At 39.2% G+C, this 21438-nt stretch overlaps 2 protein-coding genes across 2 annotated transcripts; one reads left to right on the top strand and one right to left on the bottom strand.

Annotated features, from left to right (window-relative positions):
• Window positions 1–4319: 4319 nt before the first annotated feature.
• LOC146164783 (1,4-alpha-glucan-branching enzyme-like) lies at window positions 4320–11130 on the bottom strand. Its single transcript, XM_083380830.1, has 15 exons — window positions 11018–11130; window positions 10573–10739; window positions 10143–10252; window positions 9637–9783; window positions 9128–9354; window positions 8532–8741; window positions 8321–8436; window positions 8010–8137; window positions 7789–7887; window positions 7462–7572; window positions 7099–7270; window positions 5835–6019; window positions 5174–5304; window positions 4743–4860; window positions 4320–4457 (listed from the first exon to the last, which is right to left on the bottom strand). The coding sequence occupies exons 1-15, from the start codon at window positions 11128–11130 to the stop codon at window positions 4320–4322; spliced, it is 2172 nt and encodes a 723-aa protein (XP_083236956.1).
• A 2462-nt stretch (window positions 11131–13592) lies between these two features.
• LOC146164782 (1,4-alpha-glucan-branching enzyme-like) lies at window positions 13593–20915 on the top strand. Its single transcript, XM_083380828.1, has 15 exons — window positions 13593–13705; window positions 13979–14145; window positions 14491–14600; window positions 15052–15198; window positions 15897–16123; window positions 16743–16952; window positions 17232–17347; window positions 17518–17645; window positions 17767–17865; window positions 18084–18194; window positions 18542–18713; window positions 19177–19361; window positions 19904–20034; window positions 20368–20485; window positions 20775–20915. Exons 1-15 carry the CDS (start codon window positions 13593–13595, stop codon window positions 20913–20915), a joined length of 2175 nt encoding a protein of 724 aa, XP_083236954.1.
• The last annotated feature ends 523 nt before the right edge of the window (window positions 20916–21438 follow it).

Genomic DNA, 21438 nt, shown 5'->3' with positions numbered 1-21438 from the left:
TCACAATGTTTCGATGTCCGAGTGGGCAAATCGTAACCTGCATTACATGTTAATTTTGCAGCATAAATGTTTTTTCAGAGAAAATATGGCATTGTAATGAAAAAATAGCATTTTAATAAAAAAAAGTGGAAAATACATTGCCCGAATATGGTGCTAACAATAACATCTATTTAGTAATTATTAGCCATTGGAATAACATCCGTTTTTTAGATATATTTCATAAGGTTTATCTTAATGGAATCCATTCAATGCAGCCCCGCGGTTAAAATGATTGACGACGCAAAGTCTGCAAAGAACTTTCATTTCTTTGAACACGCTACTTCAGAATGCACACATCGTAACCATACGTATAGCACAAGCGTCGCTTTGCGTATTTGGTGAAAAAAGTATAGAATTTTAACAAAGTGTGTTATAAAAATCCCGAATTGAAAGGCTGTTGCAAACGGCACAGAAGAAATAATGCCATGACTAGCATTTCCTATATTTCCATACTTGCGGTTCCGCGAGTCGATTGTTGTTGATCCCGTATAAAATGACGTAGGCCTGCATCTATAGCTCCATTGTATACAATACGTTTTAATCACGGTGCAACACACAGTAATCTTTTCAGCAAGAACAGGTGGTGTTTTTAAGCCTCTGCAACTTTTCGTACACCGGAAAAGCACGACTTGTTGACTTTAAATTTAAAATTCATATAGTTAATGTTAACCTGGATTGTGTTTCTAAAGTCGATTTTTAAGCTCAAGTGCATAACTGAATGTATATGCTAGATATAATTTGTGCTCAAAGTGTCAAGGTAAATCCTTCGAGAAATTAAGAAAGGGTAGTCTTTCGAGACCCAAGGCATCATGATGCCGAAGTATCTAAATGCAACAGGTATGCTGTTTGATTTAGCTGTTGTGCTGATGCTGCCCTTAGTGTGCGTGGCTGCCAACAAGGGGTGTCACTATTCGGTTAACCTAACTGAGCAAATAATAGAACTGGCGTGCAACCGAACTTGGCAAAGGCAAATTAACCGAAGCGAAAAATGGATTTCGGAACGCGAATGGGAATGCGAACCAATCCGAAAGATATGCGGTCTGACGGGCAAGATCAACCTGTCGCCTTGCGAATGGATTTGCCTTGGCGCGAACGACGGGATGGTTTTAGATGAGGCGGAACTTTGCCCCTTACTGCACGACAGCCCCAATGACAGCCAAACCAAACATAGCGATAGCTTTTGCGACAAAATCACATCCTGTGATGATTTTTGCACGGACAGAGAGGTTGACTTTAGAAATTTAAGGCGGCAGCTCGTGGCTCCACCGCCCTGGTTTCAAACCGTGCTGTGGGCCGTGTGCTACGTTGCCTTTTTCGGCAACCTAGCTGTGTCTTTGACGGTTGCCAAGGTCTACTGGTGCGACAGAAAAGCAAGTGGGCTGACTCGCTGCTTGAACCTGCTCTTTCTCAGTTTGTCGACAGCCGACTGCCTAAACGGAGTGTACCTGTTCGGGGTGAGGTTCTACTGGGAGCTGTTGGACTTCAACGCGGACTTCGATCACCTTGTACAAGCCATTGACGTTTGCAAGGTCTCGGGAGTGATTTTTACTCTGTCCAGTGAGGCGGGTATTTTCATAATGGCCATAATGTCATCGCTGTGGCTTCACGTCGTTTTCCGGCATCCAGCGAAGAAACCGAATGCGAAAATCGTGATGCTTTCTTGCGCGTGCGCTTGGCTATTAGCGCTTTATCTGGCTTTACTGCCTCTGCAGTACGACTTCAGCGGACGCGTGCTGTCTCACGTCTCTTCCCATCGCCTTTACTTCGCTGCCGAGTCAACAATGAAGCTCAAACTGGCGGAGCGCGCCGCTCAGCTAGCAAAGTGCGCCAATATGGGCCGGTCGGAAGCGGAGCAGTTCATTGCGGCTGTCTTACCCGATCGAACGTTAAGCTGCAACCTGGGCTACTACGGCACTACAAGCGTTTGCTTGCCAAACTTGGCTGCGTCTTCAGACACAGGCCAGCAACAGTACGCTGCCGCAATCCTGGCAGTTAACTTTCTCCTCTTGTCCTACGCGGCCGCTTCATGCCTTCTCGCCTACAAAAGCCTCTTGACCCAACGCCGACATCCTAACGCTCGCATGCTGCGCCGCTCCTCACTCATGACACTTGTACGCCTCTGCTGCTGGGCGCCGGTCTCCTGTATCTGCTTGCCAGCAGTTGGCGGCGCTTTTCGACTTAGCTCCGAAGACTACGCCCTGCTGGCAGGAAGCCTGCTGCCTCTGAGCAGTGCAGCAAACGCGCTGGTCCATTCAACGCTGCTGGACAAGTTCGCATGCTGTCAGGAAAAGGCGCTCTCTCCCGACGGGATTCAGGAGGAAAACGCCGGCGACGCGATTGACCTGCGTTTAGCTTTGCCCGACGCTGTTGAAGAAATGGAGGCGATGCACGTCGAGATATTGTCTACTGCTGTGTGATCATTCCGCTATGTTACCATTATGCCCGACCGTTTTTTGCTCATGCCACTCGGAATACAGGCTTTGTTTTATTCGCGATTGCCAGTTAAGTTTAAGTTATTTTTGTATAGAGTTACATAATAGAACGCAATAGGTTTAATTAGTTGATATCCAATGTTTTACGATTTAAATATGACAGCTTTGCATGGTCGCTTAAAACGCATTATAAAAATACATATAGGATATTAATTTACACTGTTTAAACCTTTTACTTGACTTAGTTACTCTTAGGTCATTGTTTTTAAATTACTTGACTCAAGTCTGTTGAACAAATAATTTGAGTTGAATTTTGTTTTATTTTTATAATTGAGTTATTTATCACGAAATTGAGTTATTTATCTCAATCCGCCGTGTACCACTGTGTCGCCTGGAAATTGTTAGACAAGTTAGGTTAGTCGATATGGAAACTACTAGGAATATAGTTATACAATAAATTTGGTCTCCGTTTCTGATATACCTAATGACCTATATAGACTTTATTGTTCGTAACAATAAAATTTCGAGAAAAATGCTATCGATGATGCTTCGACTTAAAAGTCTTTTGTAAAGCATATGTTTCGGTTATTCCCGCTTGACGATTTTGCATTTTCAACATCCCATTGCTTTTCGGATCTTTGTTTAATTTATTCGCGGGCTGACAATTGGGCTTCCTGCGTAACTAAATGTATGTCCAAGTTTTCAAAATCGTGCGACACGTAATCTCACGGCGTACGCTTGCCACATTTTCTTGATCACGCCTTTTTTACAGTGGAGGAACTGTTTCGCATCTCTCACTTTCCCACTAGATCAGCGTTTCTTAAACTAGGGTCCGTCAACTAGTTTTAGAGGGTCCATGAATATCAAAAAGAAATATTAATGTGTATTTATGAAGTTATCTATTTTTCAAGTAAAACAGTTTATTAAAAATCAAAACGGTTTTGCACTGACTGTATTAAGACTCCATTCCACAATTACATTTTTTAGAACGAAATCAACAGATTTATGAAGTCTATTTGTATTGTGACGTCAATTTATTACGTCATTTTTGAATGTTTTTTTTGCCTACCGTGGTGCACGCGAAGCAAAAAAAATTTAAGGTCCGCGGTAAAAAAAGTTTAGGAACCCCTGCTCTAAATATCCGCATGATAGTTTCGCAAGTTTAAACCAGTGATCTTTAACCTTTTTGCCATGTTGGACCATTGAAAATTGTGTACAATCCCCTAATTATTTGTAACAAACTATAAAATGAACTAAGTGAACATACTCTTGTATATTTTGGAAATTAGAAACTCTTTACAAATGTAAATTGGTGGTATTATTTTTTCCTAATTGGTGGTATTATTTTTCCTTTTAGGAGCTGCAATATTGTATCACTTTTATACAATTCACATTTTTTATTGTATTTAAAACAAGAACACATATATAATGATATGATAATTGGTTTATTGGCAAATGTTGACGTTAAGTTGGCACTTAAAATAAACACATGTGATGATAATGTTAATAAATAGTGAAGGTAAAAACTTTATTACAAAATAAAGAGTTTGGCAAATGATACAAAGTCAATAACTACAAGATCAAAATAGAGAGAAAATTTAACGTTTATCTGAAATGTACTTTGTGAGTGTGTGAAAATAAAAAGGATTCTTCCTGATTTTTTTACACAATCGACAGGTATGTACAGGGGACTCCTCGTTAGGATTTCGCTTGGTAATGATGAACAGTACAATTAACTCTAAACTATCACCGAACACACAAGGCTACGAAAACCACTACTTTACAAAGCTCAATTCATGTTTGACGCACATATAAAGGAACGCCAAACATTTCATGATGCTCTTTCTATCACTGGCCAGGCCCCTTACTCCCATAATCACTTGTGTTGGAGAATGGATTGGGGTCGTACTGATCGCAGACACGAAAGGGCTGAACCGCGATGCATTTGTTGACCATGACCAAGGCGGTTCGAGACGGAAGATAGACCTAAACAAAATCAAACGTGATTGTATATTAAAAAGAACTACGGATTTACCAGATCGATATCTACCGCAATTAGTATATTGAAAAAAGTATTTTAAGAACACGACTTCTTCATATAATTTACATCAGTTTAGACATCGATATTTTTTTTACCATTTTTACCAGGTTTTTAGCCTAAAACAATATTAACTCGTACCTAAAACAATATTAACTAAGTATTTTGGGACGTCAAAGAATAAACAGGTTTACAGAAATCAAAACAATTTAACTCATTTTGACGATGTTTACCTGTACGGAGTTGTTTCTGTTGTCGAAGCTTCCAGACTCAGTGTTGAAATCCACGCTTGATTCAATCCTGCCGTAGCCTCCGAAGTAACTGTTATCGCTGTCAAGGACGATTTTGTATCTGAAAACAAGTCTCGAGTTTAAGTGTGATTACGAAACTTGTCTTTTTTGATTTGCGGTTAAATCACCAGTACTGTAAAAACATATATAATTTTTACACACTAGTTCAATATATTTATCCAATATGACGTTTAAAACGTTTTTTAGCTTGATGACATTACAGATATATTGTAACAAATATCGGTTTGAGTTATACTGTAAGCGCATTAGAGAGGGGCGATTTTAAGCAAACCTAATTAATAGCAAATAGCCCAAAATCTACGCCAAGGCTTTAAAAGGCTGAAGGCACTCAAGAGCACAAGGTCTTAACTTACGTTCCAGCCTTGTCAACTCCAACACGGTATCCGGGATAGCTCTTGGTTGGATGAAAGTTGAAGAGAAAAAGCAAGTTGGCTCGTTCGAAGACGAACACCTTGTCTCCCTCGTGTTTTCTACTCACATATCCCTGTGAAAGAAAAGCAATATAGCACTGAAAATACTTGGAAATCTTTATCCAAGTGGCAAAATGAGTGAGATAGGATACGTTAAAATACTTGTTCACAGTGGTAAAAGTAGCCGGAAAGGTTTTTTGGTATATATTATCGGTAAAATATGTTATTTTTTACCAGGCCATGTTCGTTTTCCTAAAGGCTTTCTTGAATGTATTTAAAATGGGTTTTTATTTGTACTTTAGTGCACTACATCGAGCGATAACAAGGTCACTTGTTTTAGACGTCACGTTGTGACGTAATATTGTACGTCCTCTATTAAGAATTCCTTGCGTTCCATTAAAAAAACTTTATCGTTCCGACAAGAAAATTATTCTACTCTTACCACTTCTTGTTTAGTATATTTGCATTACGTTAGAAAGTGCCATTTTCAGTGGCCTGAAATTTACTTTTGGGCACAATACTTTACTGTTCAAAAACAACATTCGAATTGGACCTAGTTTAACTACGAAGAAACTACAAGTTATTACAAAAAAATAGTCTTTACCGGTGCAGAACAGAGCCATCCGTGCTGCTGTTCCAGCTCGTTTAGAGCCTTCTCGAAGCGAGCGAGGAACTTGTAGCGTAGCTGCTGGTCGTCACACAGCTCGTAGCGACGCCGGGAAAACTCCAAGCTCCAAGAGTTGCGCTCCGACGGCAGCTCCAACTGGTCAGGATGCCCGAACTCGTTGCCTGGCAACAAAGATTCGGAAGTCTTGACCTTTGCTTTTGGCATTCAAATTTTGGTTTGGGTGCATATGCGGTTCGCGGTTTTAAAAACAATGTCTTATGTGTGCAGGGTCGACTCGAATCGTAGGTGCGAAACTCAATTATGTTTTGTAGTATGCCAGCCTATTTTTTTTACAATCGAAGTGCGTCTCATCGAGCCCTCGAATGTTAAAGTTTTGGCAAATAATTTAAAGATTTGGGCAAAAATCTTGGATCCGGACCTGATCCCAGTTTAACGGTAATACGCGAAATGGGTTTATTGCGGTAGAACTGTATATATATATGGCTATTTGCGACATTTGCACGATCCCAAAATTTTAACTTAATATTTAAGTAATCAAATTCAATTGTACTACTTAAAAAACTCAAAATTAAAAGAAACCCCCTATAGATTTGAAAAACGTATTTAACCTCGCTAAAGGTTGTAATTATATCGTGGCGCAACAACTTTTTTCAGGCATTTTGAGCAATCCTCCAAACATCTATGTTGTATATAGCCAGGGCTGGGGAGCCGGAGCCGGAGCCGGAGCCGGAGCCGGAGCTGGAGCCCGGAGCTAAGCATTTTCTCTGGAGCCAGAGCCGGAGCCGGAGCCATTGTTATTATTTTTGTAGAGCTGGAGCCGGAGCCGGAGCCATTTTTATTATTTTTGTGGAGCTGGAGCCGGAGCCGGAGCCCTTTTTATTATTTTTGTGGAGCTGGAGCCATTTTTCAATTTGTGGTGCTAAAGCTAAGAAATTATATTTTGTTCCATCTCCAACGTTAGTTAGCCAAAAGCAATTTTTAAAACTTGCCATTGAATAAGTGACTGGTGGCACCGGAGCTGGAGCCGGAGTCATTGGGTGTGTGTTTGATGGCTCCGGAGCTGGAGCCGGAGCCAAAGGATTGAGTTTCACGACTCCGGAGCTGGAGCCGGAGCCATTTAATAATTGTCTGATGGCTCCGGAGCTGGAGCCGGAGCTAATGCTATTTTACGGTGGCTCCCCACTGTATATAGCACTGTATATAGCAACACTTTACCGTACTGAATGTTAAACCTACTTACCCATAAAGGTCATGTAGCTCTCCCCAGACAAGGAGTGGGTCATCAAACGAATCATCTTGTGCAGCGCCATGCCCCTTTCTACCCCAGGGGTGATGGGTTTCGATTCAGACATGTTATGGCAAAGCTCGTTGCCCATCAACTTGGAAACCAGAGTCTGTTGTCCTGCCATACTCTGCGAGGGAATGGCATATCAATATTTATCACCATATATTTTAACGAATAACCTGTGGTTTAATTAAAAAAAGATACAAGTCTGTAATGCTTGATATCACCAGGATACATTTGTAAGAATTATACACCTGGCAGCAAAAACTCAACGCTTTCTCTGGCAACAATACACACCAATTTGATATTTAAGCGTACCTGTATGCGACTTTCGGCCATAGCAACTGTTTTCTCTCCTTTGCGTTTCTGGGTCATGGCGTGGAAAATAAATCCCATGTTCCAGTCTTCGTCTCTGCTCTCATCCAATAACTGTAAGCAGAACACAAGGTTTTCCAATAATAATAATTCAACCTTTGATCAGTCATTTTTTATTTTTGCGCCCACCACAATTTATTGAACTGTGTTGTGACATGAGTAATTTGACAAAACATATGAAATAAGTTGTTTATTGAATATTGTTCCAACAGTTCAACGTAAATAAAAGATAATGGTGATCCGAAACCTACAGTTTTTTCAAACGCTCACCTTCATCCATTTGTTGGGAACCGAGGTTCCGAGCTTGTAGTCGAATCCGAATCCACCTTCGCGGATTGATCGGCACATTCCTGGCATTTCTGATTCTTGCTGCAATAGAAAACAATCAACTTTAAGTTATAGGTCTAAGTTGTGAAGGCTTTTTGTTACATAACCATATTGTACATTATAACCAGGATACTTAGAGCTAAATGAATTCCCTCGAAACTTACCTGAGCAATCGTGAGGACGTTTGGGAAGGAGCTGTGCAGCATGTCGTTGGCCAATGTCAGGTAAGCAATCGATTCCAGGTCGATGTGGGTGCCAAAGTACTGTCGGTAGTCGTCAGACCAACGACGACCTGACAAAAGTCTCTGGTGTTAGGACCAAACCAGTAATGTCAAGAAAAAAAAACATTCAACTTTCAGCAAACTTTAAGTTTAGTTCATTAAAGGGTTGCATAGATTTGTGCTGCATAATAAATAGGCACGGGGCTAGTGCATTGCTTAGGCCTTAGGCGTTGCTTTATAGCTCTATCACATACCTTCGCTGCGGTCGTGATAAATCATGGAATCGACTCCGTTGAACCTGAATCCGTCAAAGTTGAACTCGTCCATGAAGTAGCGGAGGTTGGACATCAGGAATCGCAGCACTTCCCATCTAAGGACAAAATTAAAATACTAAAGGCCCTTTCGACACTGAAGATTAAGAAGATTGTAACACACTTATGGGCTAGCGAAAAGTAATTGGCGTACTTTGTATAGTTGAAAAGTCGTGTTTGGCTCCGTTCCCTGGTGCCGCGTCTGCCCTCGTGAAAATAACCGTCCGCTGATCCGTCGAACATGCTCAGGCCGGTCTTGGCCATGTTGGAAGCTTCGTTGTGGTGGACGTCCATCATGACCGTGATGCCCATGCCGTGCGCGATGTTGATAAGCATCTTAAGGTCCTCCGGGCTTCCGAAACGACTGCAAAATAACTGATGATTTTAAACAAGGAACAATTACTCTTATTGGATGACCCTTGTATCCATAAAGATTGATAAGAACAAAATATAATGCGCCGCTTCAGTACTTGTTTAAACATGGAAGTAATTTTTGATAGGCTATGTTTACTTGTTACGATTTAGTAACAATTTAATAATTCTTTAAAGTTTGACAGTTATTTACAAAAATTGTCGTACCGCTAGTTTGTAATTTTTAGGTTTATATTTATTGAAAAGTTTTCGAGTTTTGTTTCAACCTAATATTACTATATCTTCCGGTACTCTAATATTATTTCCGTCCCTATTCGTCTCACAAAACCTCACACGTTTCATGGAGACCATAAAAAACAGCACACACAAGCGTCGTACCTTGACACGGCGAAGAAGTTGGCCACCCTCTCGCCGAAGCTGGCGTATTGTGGGTGTTCCATGACGGCCAGCAGCAGCACGCAGTTGTAGCCCAGCTCGCGGATGCGGGGAAGCACCTCGCGAGCGAACTGCCGGTAGGTGGCGATCTGAGGACGCACTGAGGCGGACCCGATGTGAGCCTCGTAGATGCGAAGGCGCTCGGGCTTGGGTGGTCGTCGGTTGGTCGGCTGTGGGGAAAATATATGGAAAAACTTTTCAGGTGTTTGGTCTTTTAGTTTTTTCAAAAAAGTGCTGCTTGTAATGTTCTGTGGTCCAAAGCGATACATAACGTTTGATCGTAAAACCTCAGTCAGAAATATTAAATGATATCGTTGACTGGATTTCGTTAAAAGTTGTAAATCAGCAGTTTTTTTATTGCATTGATATGTTTAGCCTAAGAGCTTATCAACATTTAACATCAAGCGTTCCTATGAATATAATATCGTCGATTTCCAATCGCAATTTCTCACCAAGCAGACTTCGCTCCTGGGAGGATTCCACATCCTCCACTTCCGCGATGAGGAGTTGTCTTCCTCCACGAGGTATCTTGCCCAGGGAGACACTCGCTCGATTCGCTGCTCTTCGTGCTTTCCTTCGCTCTTTGTTTCTATCACGATCTACGAGAAAATAATTGAAAGTTGGCTTGATTTTAATATCCAATGGCTAATGTGGGTATTTTTTTAAATTACTCGTAAATTATTTTGATATTTTTATCCATTTTAAAGCATTCATATAAGCTTAAATATATTATCATTTTGTTATAGCACTGTAGATCATAATAATTTTTGCGAAGATTTTTTTGTTTTTTAGAATTGTTTTATATACGTTAAAACGTGCTGACGTTGGTTAAAAAATAGTTCTCTGTCAGCCTCAAAAGTTGATTTATTCCACCGACTTGCACGCAATGTAGTGTTTATAACGGCATTTCTTGGTACGATGTAGCCTATATGCACGCCATAAAACGGAAAACGCAAACCTTCAATTCGCTGAGGTGGTGAATGCGGCAGGTTCCATCATGGTTGGGAGGAACGTACATCTCCCACTTGCCGTAAGCCTTTGCCTCGTAGCCCCACTCTTCCCAGTTGTCTGCGAAGGCATTGAACTAGTTACAACTTGTTCCATTAGTAGAACTTAAATTCAACGAATAGTTATATGGCCCTCTGTGCAAGTGTAACTGAATAGGCGCATGATTGAATCTGTCTAAATTTAATATTTCGAATTGATAAATTTAAGCTAAATAAAACGAATGTAAAGATGGAGTTTTATATAACTCAGTGCAAAGACATTTCCAGCGCTGAACAATGTAATTGCGTTTATCATACCGATTACCAATGAATAAGTGCATAGTGTCCTTAGTTCGTTTATGCTACACTGATTAACGCAACAAATTGTTGCCAATGACTTACTGAATTCGCCCTTGAGGAACATTGCCTTGGCGTTGGGCGCCCACTCTCTGCAAATCACTGCGTTGTCGGGCAGAACGTTCACTCCGAAGTCCTTGTAACTGCGACTGAAGTTGTCCATTCCCTCAGACGAGTCGATGGCCGTGCGCGCCTTTTCGTAGATCGCATAGCTGAAAAGATATATTATGGAAAGCTTTACCGATTATCCTATTTCAACATTGAGTAGGGTAAAATTTAGATTTTGAAAGAGTTTGGAATGATTTACCATGCTAGAAGAGAAATTAACGATTAAATCACCGATTCGAACTTTTACAAATGCTGTAATTTACAAACTTTCCGAAAATGTAATGTTCCTAATTTTTCTTAACAGAATGTAATTTACACTATAATCTGTAAACTGTTAAAAATGTGATAATTATACAGTGTTAGACTGTGATGCGCCACTTACCGTCTGCGAATGTCCTTCTCGAAGTCTCGAAGCTTCGGGTCGTTGTTCATCATGCTCTCGATGGCGGGGACTCCCCAGCGTTCAAAATCGTTGTTGTAGTCTGTGCTGTCCATGGCGATTAGCTTCGGTCCAAGTTGAAACAAATAAGGCAGAAAAGGTAACTGAAAACTGGATGGCTGTAAGGCACGTTGTATTCGGTTGAAGCTCAGTTGTGAACTGAATGCTGATGGAAGAGTTGAAGCTGTTTTTATAGGCGCGAACTGGCGGATTAAGTTGCAATACACGCGATGATTAAGCTTTAAATGCAATTTCCGAGGTTTAGAAATTAAGTGGATATATGGGTTGCGTGAGTTCGCTTATGGGTTTCATTGAGTTTAATCCATTTCCCATTGTACAGCCATCGGGAAACCGCGCGCGCGAAAAGTTTTAAATCATTATGTTACAAATTAGGGTCAAGTCGGAACTTTGGCGATTACGTTGATCGGATTAGCTGGGAAAGTTTTGAAAGATTGACGCAGCTATTAAAACGGAAGAAATTTGAACTGAAATTCCCACACACTTATCGCACCTATACGTTGTGAAAATTTGACAATTGCTAAGAAACATCATTTTCATATTGCGCTGCAACTTAAATTACCAAAATATGCAGTTGATGCAGATTGTCGCAACTTCAACATGGAAATTGTGTTTAATATTAAAGTTTGTTTACCGCATAACTGATTTTGTTGTTCATCAAATCGTATGACTTTTTTTAAATCGCATGATTCTTATTTTTTGATTTAAACTCAGCTGAATCCATTCCATCCAATACAAAATATTCACATGTTTGAAAAGGTAGCAGTTGATTTATAGGCAGTAAAAAAGTTGAAACATTTAAACAAATGCTAATAGATTTTTTTTTGTTATTTCTTTTCGATAAATGCGCCAGAAACTCAAAGGATTCCCCGAAAATCGCTTCATAACGATGCCATAGATACTTATTATGGGCTACAAGAAACGTAAACACTCACGTTAAAAACTCAAAATTGGGTAAAATAAAATATACTGCGGGCAACAAATAGTAAATTAGAAGTAATGTCCACTAATAAAGTTTCCTGATATATTAACCCCGTTACAGTGTGTCTATAAAAACAATAGTTATGTTTAAGGTAGTGCTTCTCAACCGGGGTGCCGCGGCACTTCTACGTGTTGTTTACAACGCTCAAGGGTACCGAGAGATATTAAATTAGGATTTCAAATTCCACTCTGTTGGTAAGCTTGTGGATACACATTTTTGTGTACGATAAAAATGCAAAATATTAAAAAGGGTTTTCAACCTTGTTGCACAGGGAATGAGCTGTTTCAATCTCTTTTATTGTAACTTTACTAAATATCTATTTTATTGTAATGTTTTGCTAAACAAACTGGTTTAACGCATGTTCCGTAACCATATAGTGTTACCATGTTATGGTTTACTTAACCTGCGTCTTATTTGAAAACTAAATATATATAGGCTAGGCAAATGTTGAAAAAATACCATTTTTATCGAATCCAGTGATGAAAGTAAGCCTTTACAGTCCAGAACTACGTAATTTACGGCACTTTCCTAGTTTACAAATTTAGGTTATCATATGTGCGATAGAGGTAATCATATAGTATTATCCTAGGCCTCAACACTCTTATAGATCGAGTAACCTTCATTTGTTAAGTTGTTCAATATCTTGATCTTGCTATTATGTATGTTTGGTACGGAATGTTGAAAAAATTATACAAGTCAACCCAATAAAATCCCTTCCTCGTAAACATGCAATTAAATTAAAAAAACACTTTGAAGTATAATACCTGGAGGTAGTATCTAGATGTAGAAAGGTGGTAGGCCTACTACCTATACTGTATGACCTTTTATTCTTACGTTTTGTGATATTTTTCCTGATTTAATTTGGGAGATATTTAAAAGCCTATTGGCCAAAAACCTATATGCCGAGGGATAAATGATTTAACTTATTTGGCTACACCTTATGTTACGTGTCCATTTTTAATGAACTTATAATAATGAATTGTACAAGCAGGGCGCTTTTGGGACAGGAAGATTCATCAAAGCGGGCTAACAATGTTAGGTTATGAAGTCAAATAAAAAGTGTATTGTTCTTTAGTTAACAATTATGTTTAATGGCAGTAAGGCATTAAAAAAGTTGGAATAATACATTTAAAAGTATTTGTGAGAGCACCGCTCGTATTTAATATTTTTGATATAAGTCAGCCCATTCTAAAGTTTGACGTGACCCTCATAACGAAGAGTTTGAAACTGGATGCGCTATTTCCCGATCGTGTCCAATAGGAAGTGGATTAAAATAATAAACGAACTCATGAAGCGCATATACAACTATAAATTAATCCGTAAAATTGCATCTTCTTAAGTTTAATCATCGCTCAAATTTTAATCCGCCCGTTCGCGCCTATAAAAATAGCTTCATCTCTTCCATCAGCATTCAGTTCACAACTGAGCTTCAATTGAGTACAACGTGCCTTACAGTCGTCTAATTGTCAGTTACCTTTGCTGCCTTATTCATTTCAACTTGGACCGAACCTATTCGCCATGGACAGCACAGACTATAACAACGACTTCGAACGCTGGGGAGTCCCCGCCATCGAGAGCATGATGAACAACGACCCGAAGCTTCGAAACTTCGAGAAGGACATTCGCAGACGGTAAGTTGCTCATCACAATTCGAACAGTTAACAGATTACTGTGTAAGTTCCAATCTGTTACCAGGCAGAGTAAAATAAGTTATAAACATTACAACTTGGGAAATGTAGCATATTACAGCCATACAGTTATTTAAAAAATGGATTTGTTAAAGTGGTAATCGTGATTTATCGTCTAGCAAGATAAATTATTTCCTACTCTTCAAGAAAGCGAAGTTCCACCTACTCAATGTTGAAATAGGACAATCGGTAAAGCTTTCCATAATATTTTTTCAGCTATGCGATCTACGAAAAGGCGCGCACGGCCATCGACTCGTCTGAGGGAATGGACAACTTCAGTCGCAGTTACAAAGACTTCGGAGTGAACGTTCTGCCCGACAACGCAGTGATTTGCAGAGAGTGGGCGCCCAACGCAAAAGCAATATTCCTTAAGGGAGAATTCAGTAAGTCATTGGCCACAATTTGTTGCGTTGAGCATGCGTTTCTCAGTGAACCAGAAAAAAAACAATGATACTGTAGTTTAGATTAAGGATAATCGGTTTAGTACGCGGAAATACGTAGAGACAGAAAATACGTGTGGAAGTACATAAGGTACATTGTGACTGATTAGCTGTAAATGGTTGATCTTATTCAAATCGAGCTCTGCATTCATTTTCATTCATTTTAATTTATCAATCGAAAAATTTGATACAGGCATGTATAAACCTGTGCCTGTACATAGAGGGTCCCATGTTTTTGTTGTTTAAAGTTGCATTAAAAAAAACTGTAATCTTGGAATGCTTTTGCAGACAACTGGGAAGAGTGGGGTTACGAGGCGAAGGCTTACGGCAAGTGGGAGATGTACATTCCGCCCAACCATGACGGAACTTGCCGCATTCACCATCTCAGCGAATTGAAGGTAATACACCTGGCGTCGATTTCTTTCTTTGTATAGTACATAACGTCAATGCAACGCCTTTGAAAGCGATGGTATAACGTTTTGTGTGTTAAATTGAGACTTGGGTTTTATAGGGTTATGCAAAATTATTACCCGCAAAGTTTTTCCTACAGGTTGCATTACATTTTTACATAGCAAAAGTAGATCTTAAACACAAAACGAGGAAGATCTAGCGTTTTGTTTAATGTTTTGTGAAATCTGCGCACAAGTAACCAACTTACAAAAAATACTTAAAATTTGTCAATACCTAAACTTTTACGTATTTCCAACATGGCCAAGACCGGCCTAAGAATGTTTGACCGATCAGCGTAATTATTTTATTTTCACTAGGGAAAGAGTTGATTTTCACTAGGCAAGACGCGGCACCGGAGAAAATTTGTCAATATCCAAACTTTTATATTTTCTTTCGCAGATCGTTATTGAGACGAAGAACAATGGGAAGCAGGGAGAGCAGCGAATCGATAGGGTGTCTCCCTGGGCAAGATACCTCGTGGAGGAAAACAACTCCTCATCGCGGAAATGGAGGATGTGGAATCCTCCCAGGAGCGAAGTCTGCTTGGTGAGAGATTGTGGTTGGAAAGCAAAAATGTTTTATTGGTAGAAAAGCTTGTTGTTAAATGTTAAGCCAACAATGATAAGCTCTTACCATGAGGATATCAATGCAATTAAATAGCCGCTGATTGATACCTTCTAACGAAATTCGATCAATGATTACATTCTTAATTTCTTACTTTGGTTTTACGATCAAGCGTTATGCATTAACACTGCGATTTGATAAAACAAGAATAAGTAAATATAGAAAAATGTTGTGGTTTTACTGAAGTAAAGTGCATGGATTATGAAAAGCTATAGCCATTACTATTACAAATATGTTTCTTAGTCGAACAAATTTTACACAAAAATTTGAATAATATCTTACGGTAAAATCAGCCATTTAAGGCTTAAGACATTCTATCATAATGGCTACAATCCGCATAAACACAAATATGCTAATTTGCAAAAACTGACTGGACAAAAAATTAACCCTTAAATATTTTGAAAAAGCTTGTCCGAAATAGGCATAAAAAAAAAAAAAAAAAATATTCTTAAAATATGCAAGGTTTAAATCGTTTTTATAATTTAATTGGTTGATGAAACCAACCAGTTTGCTTCAAAATACTACAGAACTTTGCTACAGGCCACATAACATTGCAAGCATCACCTAAAAAAACAATTTGAGCAAACACCTAAAAAGTGTTTCCACCTGTTTCTTCACAGCCAACCAACAGACGACCACCCAAGCCCGAGCGTCTTCGCATCTACGAGGCTCACATCGGTTCCGCCTCAGTGCGTCCCCAGGTCGCCACCTACCGGCAGTTCGCTCACGAGGTGCTTCCCCGCATCCGCGAGATGGGCTACAACTGCGTCCTGCTGCTGGCCGTCATGGAACACCCGCAATACGCCAGCTTCGGCGAAAGGGTGGCCAACTTCTTTGCCGTGTCGAGGTACGACGCTTGTGTGTGCTGTATGTAATGGTCTTAATATACCGTGTGAGGTTTTGTGAGATGAATAATGTAGTACCGGAAGGTATAATAATATCGAGTTGAAATTATTACAAACTCGAAATATTTTGGCATAAAAACGTAAAAACCACAAACCAATGGCAAATCAATTTTAAATCAATTTTAAACTTCAAACAATTATTAAATTGGAACTAAGACGTGACAAGTGCATACAGTTAAGCGAGAAAAAAATTAGATAAAAAAAAGGCCTTGAGCTCGGTCAAAGTTTCAAACAAAGTCAAAATATAGCTGACGTAAAGTACATAGCCTAATATATGTTTGCTTGCCTACCACGTACTTCCAAGTGAAATGTAAAATGTAAACTAATTTCGTATAGCCAAAAGGAATATTTTAAACAATAAACATCCCGACAAATACATTGAAATAATAGTTAAATTGAAATAAAATAAATATGTATAGTAAAATTGGCTACAAATGAAATTCTTGTCATAGAACTACCTAATATTTTACTTATATCGATTTTAAAGCACTTAATATACGCCTAAATGATATCCATGGGCAAAAAACAGCATTCGGTTTAAATCATCAGTTTAATTTGCAGCCGTTTCGGAAGCCCGGAGGACCTTAAGATGCTCATTAACAGCGCTCACGGCATTGGCATTACGGTCATGATGGACGTCCACCACAACGAGGCTTCCAACATGGCCAAGACCGGCCTGAGCATGTTCGACGGATCAGTGGACGGTTATTTTCACGAGGGCAGACGCGGCACCAGGGAACGGAGCCAAACGCGATTGTTTAACTACACGAAGTACGGAAATTACTATGGTTCTTGGCCAGCTGATTAACTCCGCCTTAATAGTGTCACAATATTTTTTAATCTTTAGTGTCGCAAGGTTTTTTAATCTTCCATGAATTGGTAGCAAGGCAAAGGCAACTGTAAAAAATAGGCTCAATTTTTAATTTGCTTTTTAATATTTCATTAATCGCCATCTTACATATAGATAGGCAACGCATTCATGAAAATCGCTAGTGTAACCGCGTATAGGTTCGTCTAACAGCAGATTATCATATACTGTTTTGTCCCCAGATGGGAAGTGCTGCGGTTTCTGATGTCCAACCTCCGTTATTTCATGGACGAGTTCAACTTTGACGGATTCAGGTTCAACGGAGTCGATTCCATGATTTATCACGACCGCAGCGAAGGTATATGATAGAGCTATAAAGCAACGCCTAAGGCCTAAGCAATGCACTAGCCCCGTGCCTATTTATTAGTCTTTGCAAACATTTGATAAACTTAACTTAACGTTTGCTGAAAGCTAAATGTTTTTTATTGACATTACTGGTTTGGTCCTAACACCAGAGACTTTTGTCAGGTCGTCGTTGGTCTGACGACTACCGACAGTACTTTGGCACCCACATCGATCTTGAATCGATTGCTTACCTGACATTGGCCAACGACATGCTTCACAGCTTCTTCCCAAACGTCCTCACGATTGCTCAGGTAAGTTTCGAGCGGCTTCATTTAGATGTAAGGTTCTGGCTACAATGTACAATATATGTAGCAAAAAGTTTTTGCAACTTAGGCCTATAACTTAAAGTTGATTGTTTTCTATTGCATGCAGCAAGAATCAGAAATGCCAGGAATGTGCCGATCGATCCGCGAAGGTGGATTCGGATTCGACTACAAGCTCGGAACCTCGGTTCCCAACAAATGGGTGAAGGTGAGCGTTTGAAAAAACTGTAGGTTTCGGAACACCATTAAGTTTTGGTGACGTTGAACTGTTGGAACAATATTCAATTAACAATTTATTCTACTTTATATGATTAGTCAAATTGCTCATGCCACCCTATAGTTCAATAAATTGAGACGAGCGTAGTAATAAAAAATTACTGATCAACGTTTGATTTATAATTGGAAAACCTTGTGTTCTGCTTACAGTTATTGGATGAGAGCAGAGATGAAGACTGGAACATGGGATTTATTTTCCACGCCATGACCCAGAAACGCAAAGGAGAAAAAACAGTTGCTATGGCTGAAAGTCGCCAACAGGTAAGTGTGAACATTCATTTGTTGTGTATTGTTTCATTTACGCCCAGATCAAGCGTTAAGTTTGTTCTGCCTGGTATACACTTTTCCTAATACTTTATTGTGATATCAAGCATCACAAACCGGTATATTTTTCAAATTAAACAATACAGCCTAATTAACTGCTTAAGCTAGTAAATCAATTTTATGTCCAAAACCACAGGGCGGTATTTGCCTATATAAAAAGGTTTAAATTTAAAACAATACCCATACTTACCTTTATGGTAAACTCGTCCATGCAAACATGAAAACACTTTAGTATATTTTATGCTGAATACTGTGCCATTTAATGATGTGTGATTCACTCGCAGAGCATGGCAGGACAACAGACCCTGATTTCCAAGTTGATGGGCAACGAACTTTGCCACAACATGTCCGAATCGAAACCCATCACCCCTGGGGTGGAAAGGGGCATGGCGCTGCACAAGATGATTCGCTTGATGACCCACTCCTTGGCTGGGGAGAGTTACATGAACTTCATGGGTAAGTAGGTTCGCCCATCCGTAAGGTAAATTCTTGCTAGCCTATATACAACATATATATTGAGGATTGGTCAAAATGCTTAAACATATTTTGAAAGTATTTCAACTCCATATTAAACCTCAGGTAAATATTTCTTATACAGTACAATATGTCGAACGGATTTCAGTAAATTGTATTTTGAAAGCAGTGCAGTTAATTATTCTATTCTTGTGTCGATCTTATTCTGAATGTTGAGTATAAAACGTTTAGGATGGCCATATTCCCCTTAACCAACATATTCATTATTTATGTTAAAATCTAAAAAGTAATACCACAATAAATTCCCTAGTGTAAAACTCCGAATCGAGTCGGCTATACACACATATTTCGTAATTTTTAACAATCCAAAGCATCGATACCTCCAGTCCTTCCCTTATTAAAAATCACTAGACAAAAGTTGAGACTTTAAAATCTTTGTTGCCAGGCAACGAGTTCGGGCATCCAGATCAGCTGGAGCTGCCGTCGGAGCACAACTCTTGGAGCTTGGAGTTTTCCCGGCGTCGCTACGAGCTGTGTGACGACCAGCAGCTACGCTACAAGTTCCTCGCTCGCTTCGAGAAGGCTCTCAACGAGCTGGAACAACAGCACGGATGGCTCTGTTCTGCACCGGTAAAGACTATATTTTTGTTGTACTGGCTTGTAGTTTCTTCTTCTTAAATAGGTCCAATTTGTAGGTATTTTTTAACAGTGAAGAATTATGCCCAATTGTAAATTTTGAGCCAATAAAAACGGCATTTTCTATCGTAATGCAAATATACCAAACAAGTAATGGTAGTGTAGAATAATTTTCTTACGGAAACAGTGATTTTTTTTTACTGTAACGCATGGAATTTTTCAGAGATGACGTAACAATATTACGTCACAACGGAACGTCTAAAAAGGAATCATAGGAACCTGAGGTTATCGCTCGATGTAGTGCACCACTATACAACTTAAAAACTTTTTTAATTATAAAGGAAAGCCTGTTGAAAAAAGAACATGGCCTGGTAAAAAAGGAACATTTTTTACGGATAATATGTACCAAAAAAAAACCTTTCCGACTTACTTTCACTGCCGTAAACAAATATTTTAACGTATCCTATCTCACTCATTTTACCACATGGATAACGGTTTCCAAGTATTTTCAGTGCTATATTGCCTTTCTTTAACAGGGCTATGTGAGTCGAAAACACGAGGGAGACAAGGTGTTCGTCTTCGAGCGGGCCGACTTGCTTTTTCTCTTCAACTTTCATCCAACCAAGAGCTATCCCGGATACCGTGTTGGAGTTGACAAGGCTGGAACGTAAGTAAAGAGCTTGTGCCCTTGAATGCCTTCAGCCTTTTGAAACCTACAATTTTGAAAGATGTGCTTTTAATTAGAGGTGCTTAAAAGTCGCCCTCTGTAGTACGGTTAAAGTATAACTCAAACCGATATTACGGTATAACATATTTGCAAAAATATCTTTCGAACTCCACAAGAACGGCAATGTTACCAAGCTGACAAGATTTTTTGGCGCCATATTGGATAAATATATTGAAACAGTGAGTAAAGTTACATATGCTTACAGACCGTGCTAAAATATAAAAAAATGACAAGTTTCGCAATCACACTTGTAAACTCGAGATTTGCTTTCAGATACAAAATCGTCCTTGACAGCGATAACAGTTACTACGGAGGCTACGGAAGGATTGAATCAAGCGTGGATTTCAACACTGAGTCTGGAAGCTTCGACAACAGAAACAACTCCGTACAGGTAAACATTGTCTTAATGAGTTATGTGATTTAAGATGTTAAATTGTGATTCATAAAAGACTAAAAATGTTCAGGTGATACCATATTAATGAAAATTTACTATTGAAATAGCGAGGAAATGTAAAATCTTGATGTCAAACATTTATGTAAATCATGAATATAAAAAATGTTTTGGTCTGAAAACTATTTCAACAGTTAACAAACCAATGCTGTCTTTGCAGTTGGCCAGAACAAGGCCGATCCGGTTATTTTAAATGTATTATTTGTTTTAACCTTTGAATTTTGTTAAGGTCTATCTTCCGTCTCGAACCGCTTTGGTCATGGTCAACAAATGCATCGCGGTTCAGCCCTTTCGTGTCTGCGATCAGTACGACCCCAATCCATTCTCCAACACAAGTGATCATGGGCGGAAGGGGCCTGGCCAGTGGTAAAAAGAGCATCATAAAATGTTTGACGGTCCTTTATATGTGGGTCAAACATGAATTGAGCTTTGTGTAGTAGTAATTTCTATATAGTTTTGTGTTCGGTGATAGTTTAGACTAGTCAGTTGTACATTATGTAGCCTAATTTAAGCCCTATCCTAAAAAGTCTCCACTGTGCATTTCATTGCAACGTATAATAATAACAAAACTACTACACTCGTTGGAAATACAATAACCTGTAAACAGTTTTTGATACTTTAACGATTTTTGTAGTTTTCACTACACGGTTTATAGGAGTTTTTTATTATTCTCAAGCTTAATTATTTTATTATGTGTCAAATGTTCATCTCTACTTATGGTGTGCCAAATATTCATCTGTATTAACCGTGTGCTAAATTTTGTATATACAGCAAATAAAAAAAGACTTTGGAATCCGTGTTCTTTTGGTTAATAAATGATTTTGAAATAGTACTCCCGTTAAAAATAATTTACTCTTTAGCGCTATACGTGGCGCACCTTAGCCCAGCGCGAA

This window comes from Ascidiella aspersa, chromosome 2 (assembly GCF_963924565.1).
Source record: "Ascidiella aspersa chromosome 2, kaAscAspe10.2, whole genome shotgun sequence".
Classification (NCBI taxonomy): Eukaryota; Metazoa; Chordata; class Ascidiacea; order Phlebobranchia; family Ascidiidae; genus Ascidiella; species Ascidiella aspersa.
Note: the sequence above shows the minus strand (reverse complement) of the source record. Positions and strands in the feature narration are given on the sequence as shown.